Raw genomic sequence first — 14,833 nt, forward strand, 5'->3', positions numbered from 1 at the left:
CTGACCCAAAGAACTTCTACAAATATCCTGCCAAGAACTTCTCCAAAAAGCTAATATCAAAAGACAGATAATAAATAGTTCCAGTTGCAAAACACCTATGCTTATTATGCCAAATTTGTCCCCGAAGCCAGGAGAAACAACTTTGTGAGACTTGCTCTGTGTGAAAGAGCACAACGCGGGTGACTCACAATGAAGTTAGCTATTTGCATCATGTGCTCCTCTGCATCCCCCCACCACAGAATAGGGCAATGTGTTATCCCCCATCAGGCACTGATCAGTTATTGTGTCATTCACTGTTTTCTTCCTCCCAGTGCAGTATATATTGGGAAATGGGTGAGCACAATTTAGGCATTGATCAGTTATTGTGCTGTTCATGTGGTAAATCTATCCTACATGACATATATCATGGGGCAAGGGCTGAATTCATTTCAGCCGCTGAACTGTTATTCAGCCATGCACATTTTGCTTCCACCCACCACAGCAGAGGGCAATGTGTCTGCCCACCCGCAATGGCCTTCTAAAAACTATGGCAATAGCAGAACATGAATGGCTTTAATAACTGATCAGTAGCTCAAATGAGATTACCCATTGCCCCGTGGTGTATGGTGCGCTGGGTGGAAGTAAAATGTGAATGACGCAACAACTAATCAGTGGCTGAATGTGGGCTGACAGCACAGCCACGGGCGGCCGCACCTGAAGAGCCCCAGGGCAGCAGCAGGTACAAAAGAAATAGCCACCTTTGTTTCCCTTTCCTGTGGGGGGAGGCTTACACACCCTCTTAGGGGCCAATGGTCCGCCCCAGGAAAGGAAAATGTAAATAAATAATTATTGCCACCAGGGAGGACCCCCACACAGACACAAAGATCACCGGTGCCTTCGATATTCTTGAGTCAAGTCATAAACAGCCTTTTTGGGAGTTTGGGGTATTCCTTTTTGCAGGTATCATGCTTATAAGACAGAACAAATTAAAAAAAAAAGTTTTTACAGACTGGAAATTATAAATTCATTTGGAACATAACAGCTTTTCTCCCCGTATAAGTACATGTGCTGTTTATTTTTGGGAATTAAGTGTTACAGTATCCCTGCATGCAGACAGCATTATTCTACTTTTTGGACTTCAGTGAAGATTTTTGGATTACAAATCACATTTTCTTCTCCTTGATGTGGTTCAATGGCACAGGGAGTATTTGGTGCTCACTGCCTTGCCCAAAAAAGAAATGGAACAGAGCTGCCCTGTGACATGTTCATAATTATGAGCCTGATACCTGGGCAGCTGTAAATTGCCCCTGTTCCTCTTGGCCTGGTAATGCCTTGACTTTTGAATTAGCTTTTATTATGCAACCTGTATTGAATCCTCCGTCAACATTAGTAGCCCCATCAACATTAGATTTTCTGTGAATATAGACTAGTTGTAAAGTAGGGTCTGGGCTCCATGGCAACCAGCTTGTAGTTTTCTTTGCTGCAAGGCTCAAATGTGTATTTCGATGTTGTTTACTTTTGGCATTGTCTCGTTCTGGGTATTTGTTTTCCTTTCTATCTCCACACTGCATAGTTTTACACGTACAATGCACCAACGTTGTTTATTAAAACATAATTTCAAGGACACTGGCCCAACAAAGTTTATTTTTTCTGCTTTTGGGCAGCCGAGACACAAAATACTGGTGTACATCTTCAAAGGCATTACTGCCACCAAATTAAGATTAGGATTTTAAGTGCAGCCCTTCTGTTTTTTAAAAAGCAATGTTTATATTTTGTCTAGGCATTAATTCCAGGATTGCTGGTTTAATTAGTCAGTAGTCTGGTACTACTGCTTTTATTTGACACCTTTTCGAATATTTTCTCTTTGAAATGTTAAACCAGTACTTGCAGATAAGTCAATCTTATTACTTGCTTCTTAAATATTTTGTATACTTTTTTATATAGCGGGTACTTTACCCCGAAGGGAGTCAGTGCATTTCACAATCAGCAATGAACCGAATTGTCCGGAAATATATGGAAGCGAAAAGAAAACCTTTAACATTCTTTGTATAGTAAAACATGTATGGGACAGAGGGAATGTAGTGGGAGGGTGGTACATTGATAAGAAGTGAGCTGCAAGGAAAATGTTTTTGGGGTGAAGACTAAAGAAGGTGGTAAGCCATGAAGAGATGAAGAAATAGTATATTCATAGTATGTGTTGTAGATGCATATGCTCTGCACACCTTCGGGTGTTTATGCCCCATCAGCCATCGCCCAACCCACAGGTGTGTTTTTTTCCTCTGACTCAGACCAGGAGGAAGAAGAACCAGATACTCCCCTCATCTGGACAATCTCCAGCCCTTGAACGAAGACATCTGCAAGGGTTCTGTGTATGGTGGACACAGACACTCACACCAGGCCTTTGAGTAGGCTTTAGACAGAGGTTGAGCACCACTCCCGATGGGGTATGGCATCTAGGCCTCTGACCACCACACAGCCTTCAAGTCCTCCGCTGCCTATGGGCCCTGGTTGACACCAATCAAAGGCTTCGGAGCAGACATTGTTCTGGACTCTGGGCATCAACCATCCTCTTCCAGCAAGCCCCAGCATCTGCCATAAACCTCACAGACCTTTAGAGTTGAAAACACCTTTAATGCCGGCATCAAGGCCAACCTCAGGCCCGGGACCATTGTCAACTCTTAGGGTGCCATCGGCACCATAGCTACCATCTGCACTGAGGATTCCATCAGCGCGGGCTTCAATGACTCAAAGCAACCTATCCTACAGAGACAGCAGGAAGAGTTGGTAGCAAGGCAAAAATGACTAATCATCTCTAAATGGAAAACTCTCAGCAAAGCTCTCTCCAACAACACCTTTAAAGTCTGTGCTTGGGATAGAGGAAACTAACTTTTGGGGAACAATTGGATTTTGAACCTCCTCCAACTCCCATGCCTAAAAACTGCAAGGACTGGGACACCAGCAATCTTGTCTATGTTCCACTTTCTTCATCACCTCCACCTTCTCCCACCCCCCACCTTCCCCCACGACCGCCACTTCCTGAGTCAGCACCTCCATTGCCTCCACACTCACCAGAGGGATCTATTCACTTCTCTTATGGGGGCACAATGAAGCAGGTATCAAAAGGGAGGGATCAGGGAGGCGTTTTCCGCTCACAAGGAGTGAGTGGGAGGTCCAAACTGGTAGGGTGCCCCGGCAATGAGATTTTTAGAAAAGAAGGCTACCAGTAGTTCCTCAGGGAGAGGAAAGGAGTGGAGGTGAATCGGTGATTTAGCCTAGAAGGACTACATGTATACTATGTGTGAAGTGGGTAATCCTTTTGTTGGATTTTAATGCCCTCACACACCCTTTCAGGTGTCATGCTTCATCATCTGGGCTGCTCCTCGTCGGGCCGGCGGTGCAATGCCTAACGGGCTCCCTAAAAAGGGGCACTTTATCGGAGTTCTTTTAATCCAACAGCCGTCAGGTGAAGTGCGGGTGTGTGGGCCTGATTGTTGTAGATACAAAAAGTGAGTTAAAACAGGGTCGAAAGTACCAGTATGGAAAATCCATTTATTTTAATGGTCTCCTTCCCTGATTAAAAAGGTGTATGTAGCACTAGGTAGAGTGTAATGTCTCTAGTTGTAGTGCATGGGATTGGTGGTCAACATGTTTCTCGCAGTGAGCTCGTGCGCTCGCGATTCGTCAGGACCTATCAAGATATCTACAATGGTAACAGGGGACTATCTATAGTATAAGTGTCTCCTAGTCACAGTCGGTCATGTGAACAAAAAAACTTATTCCTAAAATACCTGTTGAGGTCTGGTGCTACCTGTAGAAAGAACAGTACATTAAGTTGATCATTGTAGAGAAATATAGCCACAGGTATCAGGAAATATAACAAAAAAGGCTTGCAAGGTGATTCATCTCCAACATAGTTAAAATGCAACAGTGGTGACTGCTGGTGCTTGAGCGTCAGCAACTGCTCCTAAAAAGTGGTGTACCAACAAGGTGAACTATAGTGGCTAAACACCTATGTGGAACATTTAAAAACAATCAAAGCGGCAGAAAACATCATTGGACTCACCCTATTCAGTAGGACTGTAGGCCACAACAGTTCTCGGTGGACTCAGCGTGAGGCGAAGGACCTCTAAAAGTAGGTCTGAACTAGAAGGTGATAGCGAGCTTAAATAATGCAATAATCACAGCTAAAACATATGGGGACATATGGCACTATCAAGCTGTTAGAAATTCGCTGGCTGATTAACCCCACGGTCATGTTATATTCCCAAAGGATGTGAGGTGAAGATAAAATTAAGATAAAATTCATGCGACTCGAGACTGTCTGCTCGTGTTGAAGTGGTCTAGTGTAAATCAGTGGGGTCGCAATTCTATGACACGAGTTCCGCTAGGGCCCAATAATTAGAGGAATTATAATAAAGAATAGGGAATCGGTCAGAGCATCGTTCTAACAACCGATGCAGACAGCCTGATGTCAGCGGGAGAGCCAATAGCTCGCGCTGGCATTACGAGAGTATCACAAGCGCTCGGGGAAAAGGAGGGGTGATTGCTGGTCTTAAAAATGAAGACACGGATTCCGTGTATTAGTACTTACATCTGCCCCGCTCACGCTCTGACTCTTGACCTACCCGAGCCACCGGGTCTGGGAGGTGACGACCTGGACGCTCGGTGGAAGTTAAATGCATCCGGTCATATCACGTGACGAGGTCACATGATCGGAGCTACAACTCGGTCGAGTAGCGAGGAGTTTATTTTTGCGGGCTGGGATAGTGTATTAGTAAGATGTTAGTGCGCAGTGTTTATCAGTCTTAGAATGAACAAAAATCTTCAAATGTGTGTGAATTACTTTCCAAAAAGGAAAGAAAAGACAGTATCGTCGGCCATCTTGGTTTGGGAAGCGAGGTGTCAATAAAGTTTTGTCTCAATTGGATGCAGAGTGGAGGCAGGATGCCAAGACAACCTCAGTAAGAAGTATCAACGGGTTCTGGTTGATAATGTGGACCTTGGTATACACTGGAGAGCATACTCGTTGCAGTAATGGTTAATTCATCTTAAGCATATGTGAAGATCAAGGCAGAAGAGTGGACCAGTTGCCAAGAGCATGTCACGCTAAAGCTTGAGGGCTCCCCAGGGAATATCATCATTAAGCCCAGTAACATTGGAAGACAGACGGTGTATTCTTCTCTGTTCCTTCTTAAAAAGACTGTGTTGTGACAATTGAGGGTTGGTTTCTAGAACCAGCCATTTAACCCCTTCTATGCTGCGCAGATTCCGCCGCTGTGCTGACGGAATCTTGCGCGGGCGTGGTCATGACGGAACGGTTCCGTCATGAGCACAGCTCAACCGTGGCTCATGACGGAACCGTTCCGTCATGAGCACCGAAGGGGTTAACAGAGTCTGGGGAATGTTGTTTCTCTAGAAAATGGGCACTGATTTTGGTGTTCTGTTTTTTGCACCGAAAATTGCTGCGATGTTCAGAGATTCGCAATTTGATTGGTCTAGTCGTCATCCCTATATAGTACAGATTACAGGGACATGTGAGGAGATAAATGCAATTACTGGTGTTGCAGTTAGTATGTGACCTCAGTTCCCAAGTAAAAGTAGTATTAAGGGTGACGGTTTTATGTACAGATGTGAATGTACAGGCAGTACACATGCCACACGGAAAATGTCCTTTCACTGCAGGCAGTTGCCAGAGTGTGTTCTGTGTGGGTTTGATTTTGGGTCTCGGTCTGGTTTGTATTACCAAGTCTTTAATGTTTTTGGTGCGTCTGTATGCAAATCTAGGTGGTTCAAGGTTCATTTGCCCAGTATTAAGGATATTCCAGTGTTTCTTAAGAACCTTAACAACTTGGTTGGTGTTGGGTGAGAAGGTTGTGACACAGGTAAGGATGTCCGAAACAGTAGTGGTGTTCTCTCTGGGTTCCAAAAGGGCTTCTCTGTTGTTATTTCGTGCCCGTTTTTTGGACTTGGTGATACTTTTCAACGGGTATTGTCTTTCTCTTAATTTATTGGAAAGGATTTCTGCTTCACTTTTGAAAGTATCAATAGTGCTACAGTTTCGTCTCAATCTAAGAAACTGCCCAAAGGGCAAATTCTCCTTGAGAGCTCTCGGGTGGTGACTGGTAAAGTGAAGCAGGCTATTACGATCAGTGCTCTTCTTGTAAAGAGTCGTGGATAGAATACCCTCGCTCAACATAATGGTTAGGTCGAGGAATGCGATTTGTGAGGGGGACGCTGTGATGGTGAAATTGAGGTGGGAGTTCAAATGGTTGAGCCATGTATAGAATGCTTCGTAGCTCCCAGAATCTCCTGACCAAAAAATCAAAATGTCATCTATGAATCGTCTCCATAGTAGAATGTTTTGACGGTATGGATTCGTATCACAGAAGATATGTAACCCCTCAAACCAGGCCATATACAAACAGGCTAGACTCGGAGCAAAGGTACTTCCCATGGAAGTACCTTGAGTCTGGTGGTATAATTGGCCTTTAAACTCGAAAAAGTTTTCTGTAAGGGCTATGGTGGCACATTCAATGATGAAGGACACTGGAGTCGGTGATTCCCAAAGTTCACCTCCAAGTACCTCCTCGATCACTTCAAGAGTTGCCCTTTGTGGAATGTTAGTATATAGGGCTTCCACGTCTAGAGTGATGAGGAAGTTGACGTTATGAGTATCCTCTGTTTGATCCAATAGGCGTAGAACATCCGTCGTGTCCTGTATGTAAGAAGGCGTGCGTTTCACTAAAGGTTGCAAAAAATGATCGCAGAACTGTGACAACGGTTCTAGAATTGAGTTAATGCCCGATACTATGGGGCGTCCAGGTACTGGTGTGACCCCCTTGTGAATCTTTGGTAGAACATAGAAATAGGGGGTCCTTGGTTCTTTTTGGATTAAGAAGGAAGCCTCCTTCTCACTTAACCAACCGTTGCTTTCTGCGGAGTCAACCAAACCAGTAATAGTAGTTTTAAGACGTTGAGTAGGGTTGTTCGGAATCGGTGTATAGTACTTCCTGTTGCCCAATTGACGCAGACACTCGTTGTCATAATCAGTGGTTGCCATTATAACAGTGGCCCCACCTTTGTCAGCCTGTTTGATGGTAATAGACGGATCGTCCGCTAACGTTGTAATAGCAAGCCTCTCTGCTCTGCTGAGGTTATTGAATTGCTTCTGTGTAGGAATGGATTTAATATCCTTAAGTACTGCCTGTTCATAAGTGAGTACTTCATTTGGTATCATCCCTGAATGGGGAGTAAAGGTGGAGGGGTTACGTAAACCTGAGTCATTGTCTGGTATGTCGTCTTTGCCCTCAAAGAAAAATCTCAACCGGATCTTGCGGAAGAATTGGTGTAATTCGCAAGTCTGGTTGAAAGGGTCTACCCTGGGGGTGGGGACAAATCCTAGTCCTTTCTGTAGGACGTTGTCCTCTGTGGCTGTCAATTGTCTAGAAGACAAATTGACAACTAAGTTTGTTTCCTGGTGTGACTCCTGGTTTCCACTCCCCGTTGTGGTGGTTCCTCCCATTGTACTCTTTTCTCTTGTGGGGCCCCTCGTCTTCGCCCTCGCCCTCTGCCCCAACCTCTGCCTAAAAAAGGTGAGGGCTGGATCATGCCCTGAGGTGCAAATTGAGGTAAACCTTGAGGGCCAAATTGAGGGGGGCCCTGTGGGTACATAGGGTATTGCCAGAAAGCTGGTCCCTGATAGGGTGTTGGTGGAAAGTAATTGTATCCACGTCTCCCTTTCTTTCCTCTAGCCTGATTCGGTCTCATATTCTCAGTGCTAGAGTCACTGTTGGTAGAGGATCCTCTTCTTGAGGAATCCGAATCAATGTCTGATGAGTAATTGGTATTGGGCGGGACATAATCTGCTTTAAGGTAAGGGTAGACTTTTTCCTTATCAAAGCGTTTGATGTCTTTTTGGAGCTTTGTTACTTTCTGTTTCAACAAGTATTCTCTATGTTCGGCTATCTCATTGTTAATCTCAGTTAGTTTTGATTTATACTGGGAGCCAGGGTTGTTTTGTTTGAGATTACTTTCCATCGTCTGAATGCGTGTAAGTAACTCGTCTGCCAATCTCTTCGCAGTGTTCACTATCAGAATGAGAAGGTCCCTGGTACACTTCCACGATATCTGAGACCATTCGACTTTGAATTGCCCGTCTTCCCAGAAAATTCTGGGAAAATTCTTCACTACGAGGCCATTTGGAGAGATATTGGCCCTGAAGTACTCTGTCATAAGGGCACCATGTAATGTGATGCGTACCCATTCTCTTTTCATATCCGAGAGTGATTGCCATTCACCTGATTGGCTGCCAGTGGCCAGTTCTTGGTCGAGACCCAGAATGGACGGGGTCCGGAGAATTTCTGCTGCTTGATCATCCCCATAACTCAAGCCCTGTCCCTCCATGGATGGAAGGGTTGGATGGGAGGATGGGGTGTAAAAACCGTTACAAAATGGGTAACCGTACTGCTTTCCCAAAAGGGAGAGGGAAAAGATTAGGTAAGTTGGGGGATAGAACAAATCTCACCCACCAATAAGAGGATCCCACGGGGGTTTAAGCCGTGCAAGACGTAGGTATCAAAAGGGAGGGATCAGGGGGGCGTTTTCCGCTCACAAGGAGTGAGTGGGAGGTCCAAACTGGTAGGGTGCCCCGGCAATGAGATTTTTAGAAAAGAAGGCTACCAGTAGTTCCTCAGGGAGAGGAAAGGAGTGGAGGTGAATCGGTGATTTAGCCTAGAAGGACTACATGTATACTATGTGTGAAGTGGGTAATCCTTTTGTTGGATTTTAATGCCCTCACACACCCTTTCAGGTGTCATGCTTCATCATCTGGGCTGCTCCTCGTCGGGCCGGCGGTGCAATGCCTAACGGGCTCCCTAAAAAGGGGCACTTTATCGGAGTTCTTTTAATCCAACAGCCGTCAGGTGAAGTGCGGGTGTGTGGGCCTGATTGTTGTAGATACAAAAAGTGAGTTAAAACAGGGTCGAAAGTACCAGTATGGAAAATCAATTTATTTTAATGGTCTCCTTCCCTGATTAAAAAGGTGTATGTAGCACTAGGTAGAGTGTAATGTCTCTAGTTGTAGTGCATGTGATTGGTGGTCAACATGTTTCTCGCAGTGAGCTCGTGCGCTCGCGATTCGTCAGGACCTATCAAGATATCTACAATGGTAACAGGGGACTATCTATAGTATAAGTGTCTCCTAGTCACAGTCGGTCATGTGAACAAAAAAACTTATTCCTAAAATACCTGTTGAGGTCTGGTGCTACCTGTAGAAAGAACAGTACATTAAGTTGATCATTGTAGAGAAATATAGCCACAGGTATCAGGAAATATAACAAAAAAGGCTTGCAAGGTGATTCATCTCCAACATAGTTAAAATGCAACAGTGGTGACTGCTGGTGCTTGAGCGTCAGCAACTGCTCCTAAAAAGTGGTGTACCAACAAGGTGAACTATAGTGGCTAAACACCTATGTGGAACATTTAAAAACAATCAAAGCGGCAGAAAACATCATTGGACTCACCCTATTCAGTAGGACTGTAGGCCACAACAGTTCTCGGTGGACTCAGCGTGAGGCGAAGGACCTCTAAAAGTAGGTCTGAACTAGAAGGTGATAGCGAGCTTAAATAATGCAATAATCACAGCTAAAACATATGGGGACATATGGCACTATCAAGCTGTTAGAAATTCGCTGGCTGATTAACCCCACGGTCATGTTATATTCCCAAAGGATGTGAGGTGAAGATAAAATTAAGATAAAATTCATGCGACTCGAGACTGTCTGCTCGTGTTGAAGTGGTCTAGTGTAAATCAGTGGGGTCGCAATTCTATGACACGAGTTCCGCTAGGGCCCAATAATTAGAGGAATTATAATAAAGAATAGGGAATCGGTCAGAGCATCGTTCTAACAACCGATGCAGACAGCCTGATGTCAGCGGGAGAGCCAATAGCTCGCGCTGGCATTACGAGAGTATCACAAGCGCTCGGGGAAAAGGAGGGGTGATTGCTGGTCTTAAAAATGAAGACACGGATTCCGTGTATTAGTACTTACATCTGCCCCGCTCACGCTCTGACTCTTGACCTACCCGAGCCACCGGGTCTGGGAGGTGACGACCTGGACGCTCGGTGGAAGTTAAATGCATCCGGTCATATCACGTGACGAGGTCACATGATCGGAGCTACAACTCGGTCGAGTAGCGAGGAGTTTATTTTTGCGGGCTGGGATAGTGTATTAGTAAGATGTTAGTGCGCAGTGTTTATCAGTCTTAGAATGAACAAAAATCTTCAAATGTGTGTGAATTACTTTCCAAAAAGGAAAGAAAAGACAGTATCGTCGGCCATCTTGGTTTGGGAAGCGAGGTGTCAATAAAGTTTTGTCTCAATTGGATGCAGAGTGGAGGCAGGATGCCAAGACAACCTCAGTAAGAAGTATCAACGGGTTCTGGTTGATAATGTGGACCTTGGTATACACTGGAGAGCATACTCGTTGCAGTAATGGTTAATTCATCTTAAGCATATGTGAAGATCAAGGCAGAAGAGTGGACCAGTTGCCAAGAGCATGTCACGCTAAAGCTTGAGGGCTCCCCAGGGAATATCATCATTAAGCCCAGTAACATTGGAAGACAGACGGTGTATCCATCTCTGTTCCTTCTTAAAAAGACTGTGTTGTGACAATTGAGGGTTGGTTTCTAGAACCAGCCATTTAACAGAGTCTGGGGAATGTTGTTTCTCTAGAAAATGGGCACTGATTTTGGTGTTCTGTTTTTTGCACCGAAAATTGCTGCGATGTTCAGAGATTCGCAATTTGATTGGTCTAGTCGTCATCCCTATATAGTACAGATTACAGGGACATGTGAGGAGATAAATGCAATTACTGGTGTTGCAGTTAGTATGTGACCTCAGTTCCCAAGTAAAAGTAGTATTAAGGGTGACGGTTTTATGTACAGATGTGAATGTACAGGCAGTACACATGCCACACGGAAAATGTGCACAATGAAGCACTAATTTTTTTTTTTCATAACACATTTTATTGCATTTAAGTACTCAATGGCCAGCGAGCCGGATACATTTATCATGTCACATATTAACTGGTCAAACATAACCTTTAAACCCAATGCCTAATTCATTGTATTTAAATAAATAAATCCCTTTGTAGCGTTGAAGTCCATAAAGAGCGACCATACACATGTCATATCGCCAGATTGCATGTTTGGGGCTTAGAGTCTATGAGATCGATAAATGTTCTGCAAGTATTAGTCCGTGGTATTCAGCCCATCTCTTCCAGATTTTCTTATGTTTCTGTGGACATTCTGTGGCTCGATATAACGGTAGTTCTAACCCCGTACAAAAGTCCATGCCTTTTTTCAATGCTCTGATTGCCAGGGGTTTATCTGATTTCCATAGTTCATTGCGGGTATAGTAGCCTCTATGAAGGACCTTGAACAGTATTAGTCTCAATCTCGTAGAGATGGCAGCTCCTCGCGGGGATTCCGGAGCCTCAGCCTAGTCTTCGGTATCTAGGTTACCAATTTCTTTCTGCCAGCAGGTTTTCAGTTTTCCTAGTGTGGTGATACTTTTTGTGATAAGGGATTGATATATTTTAGAAATGTTGTGGTCGCCCAGATCCCCAGTTAGTTTACCCTTGAGTGGGTTGAAGTTCGGGACGGGTGTGACGGCTAAATGAGGTGTGATAGCATGTCAGGGTTGCAGGGATTTGTAGAACTGAGTGTTTGGCATGAAATATGCACGGCTAAGTTCTTGGAGTGATTTAAGAATGAGGCAATGCATTATTTCTCCTATGGTGGAGATTCCTATCTGGTCCCAGTCCCGAAAGCCCTGCAGATCTGCTAGGTAGGATAACAGTCTATTGTGCCATAGGGGCGTTACCCGTGTACGGCAGCCCCACCAACCCATCCGTCTAAGAGATTGTTGCCATGTGAGTATTACCACTCTGGTAGCGGGTGGTAGGGTCTGGACATCCAGTCGACTACATAGATATGACGTGAGTGTAGGGTCATCAAGGAGCCATCTCTCCAAAGAGGCACTATTTGATCCAGCGTCCATAGGTCATCCATGGGACAATTATGGTCAATGCCGCAGGGGATTCAGATTTGGATCACTATTTTGTGGGTATCGCCGCCAGAGAAGATCACAGCGTACCACAAGGTGATCCAATGAGCAGCCACTTTCCACAAAGTGGACATGCATGTCCTTCATAAGGACGGTTTTTGCTCGTGAAAACACTGTCCAAGTCTGAAAGAACTGTACAGTTTCTCCTTATGTTAAAGAACATGCTAGAATAAGCCCCCCATACCTTTAGGAAGCCCGTTAAAGCCAAGGTAGTAACACCATGGGTAGGAAAAATACAAGCATTCTCCCAGCAAAGCTGCTTCTCCAGACCCTACCCCCTCATACCAAAAGCAGCAGCAGCCATACCATCATCAGGCGGCATGAGAATACACCAACAATAACAGGGGAAAGGGCGAGGAAGGATCCGGCTAAGGTGCCTCCACCTCAGAACATTGGCTCCCCATCTCTCTTCATCCTTGCCCCAATCACACAACACCTGTTGAGGGGAGACTGCACGATTTCCTTCCTCAAAGGCAGGATATCACAACAGACATGTTAGTAGTGGTTCACCATGGGTACTGCCTAGAACTTCTCACACCTGCTCCCCACATCTCACCCCTAAGTCACACCCTCAACAGCGACCATCTCAAACTTCTGCCGGAAAAGGTACAGGCGCTCTTCCAAAAAGGGGCCTTATAGACTGTACCCCCTGACCAGTGGGGCTAGGGGTTGTATTCTCATTACTTCCTCATCACCAAGAAGGCCAGCTTCGTCAGGCCCATCATGGACCTCAGGCTCTGCCAATTTCCATCTGTTAACACTACAGGATGTCATCCCTTTCCGTAAACAAGGCGATTACATGGCAGAATTAGACGTCTAGGACACCCACGTCCCCATCCATCCTGCCCACCGGCGCTACCTCCGCTTCATGGTAAGTGGCCATCGCTATCAATTCAAGATACTCCCTGTCTGTGTCACCACTGCTCTAACAGTCTTGACTAAGTGACAGCACTACAGATACGAACAGATAAATACAGAGTGAGTAACATATTTTTCCATTTCTTTAAAGGGGGAAAACAAGTCAAATATGATGATGTCAAAATCACCTTTTGTCGTAATTTGTAAGTGGTTGGAACCTTTATGACCGACCTCATCTCTGGTCTTTGGTATATCCAAGCACAGATTGCAGTGACTGAAGTTTTACATTTTTATATTGACCAATTCTGAGCATAGCTTTTTTATATTTTTAACAGGATTACACAAGATTAAATCAGGACTCCTTGCCAGAAAGAACCGTGATTAAGCTAGATTCTTCTCCCAGGTAAAGGTACCTTTCCATCTTCTGAGACTCCTAAAGCTATTTCTGAGTTTGACGGTATATTGCAGGGCCAGAGGCATGTGCAAATATGTAATCCCTGACAGTAGATCAACACTTCAGGATGTAACTATATTTTTGCCCAAAATAATATGAATTTAATAGAGGTGTTTATAGGTTTACAAACCATAGCTTTATTTTAAAACTATTAGTAACTAACCAGTGGGTTATCTATGCGTCCATTTTTTTATTAGGATTGAAGAACTTGCCACTTTTATTTCCAGAGTAGAGGAGTCAGTACATGGTTACGGGAGTGCAGGAATTGATGGTTTGCCAGGTTGGTGGAAAGGAGAAGTATTGAGGATGACTGAAATGTTGTGTACACTTATTTATTGATGGACGATTCTGTGGCTGTGTGAATGGGGTAGTACACATAGTTTGCGGCTGTAATTATAGTAATTGGGTAGGTAGGTGTGTATGGGTTGTATGTGTGTATGTGTAGAAAGATGTGTATGTGTGATAAGTGAATAGGTGGGTGAGGGTTTGTATGGATGAGTAGGTAAGTGGGTATATGAAGGAGTTGGATAGATTGTTCTGTGGGTGTTTGAATTTGAATTAATTGAAGGCAGAAGTGGATTTTTCTGTCTATGAATAGATATGTGGGTATGAGCTGGTGGATATATGGATGAAATCAACTTTCCCTATGTGGGGCCCATCATCACAGCAAGCTATCTAACATCTGGATCTGTGCCCAAGATACAAATTCAGAAAATAATTAGATGGGGACTAGTATTATTGATATCATTTGTATCATGTTTGTATTTTCTACAATTAGAACATGGTTTTTGGAAGTGTGACGAGCAGATGGAGAGTTATGGGGATTGTGAAGGCTAAGATTGAAGATGACTGTAGTTCTCATGAGGATGGGAGCACAGATCCAGCTTCTGTTCTGCAAATCATTCATTCAGTGCCTACACAGTCTGTGCCACCCATGTTGCATGAATGACAATAGTTAAGTGCTGCAGCAGCAAAAGCAGGGCTCTCATTTTAAGATCACAGCCCTACTAGCTTCTGCAATCCACATTAAGGCTGGAGCTAAGCAATCAGGGCTTCTCAGCTTGCAGCACAGGTGTGCAGGGTCTACCAGGTACCGTGACCAGAAGATGCCAGGTGTCAACCGGGAGAGAAGGAAATGTTGAATGTGGGGTGCTGCTTTCTACACTGTGCAGACAGAGGAGGGAACTATAGGCACTAAAACTGAAGCATACCTATGGTGAGATAAAGACGCTGAAACCTTGAAGAACCGCATTAGTTTATTTTACCTGGAAGCAAGAATCCAAGGAAAAATATTAAATGGAAGAATTGCTTTAGTTCTAATTATTTTAATCAACTCCCACCACCCTGAAGATGAGGAGTCTGCTTCAGATATTCTGTTGCACTGTTGAGTTGAGGCAAAGATTTTGTGAGCAAGC

General features: G+C 44.4%; 1 protein-coding gene across 6 annotated transcripts in view; it reads left to right on the forward strand.

The window, feature by feature from the left end:
* Positions 1-14,833, forward strand: part of MAN2A2 (mannosidase alpha class 2A member 2) — a 658,091-nt gene that overhangs the window by 304,326 nt on the left and 338,932 nt on the right. For all 6 annotated transcript variants that reach the window (XM_085644368.1, XM_085644371.1, XM_085644369.1 and 3 more), the window contains one exon: positions 13,300-13,367. In XM_085644368.1, the coding sequence (XP_085500494.1) occupies positions 13,300-13,367 (68 nt within the window). The remainder of the gene's footprint in view (positions 1-13,299; positions 13,368-14,833) is intronic.

The sequence above is a fragment of the Triturus cristatus genome, chromosome 3_1 (assembly GCF_964204655.1).
Source record: "Triturus cristatus chromosome 3_1, aTriCri1.1, whole genome shotgun sequence".
NCBI classification, from domain to species: domain Eukaryota; kingdom Metazoa; phylum Chordata; class Amphibia; order Caudata; family Salamandridae; genus Triturus; species Triturus cristatus.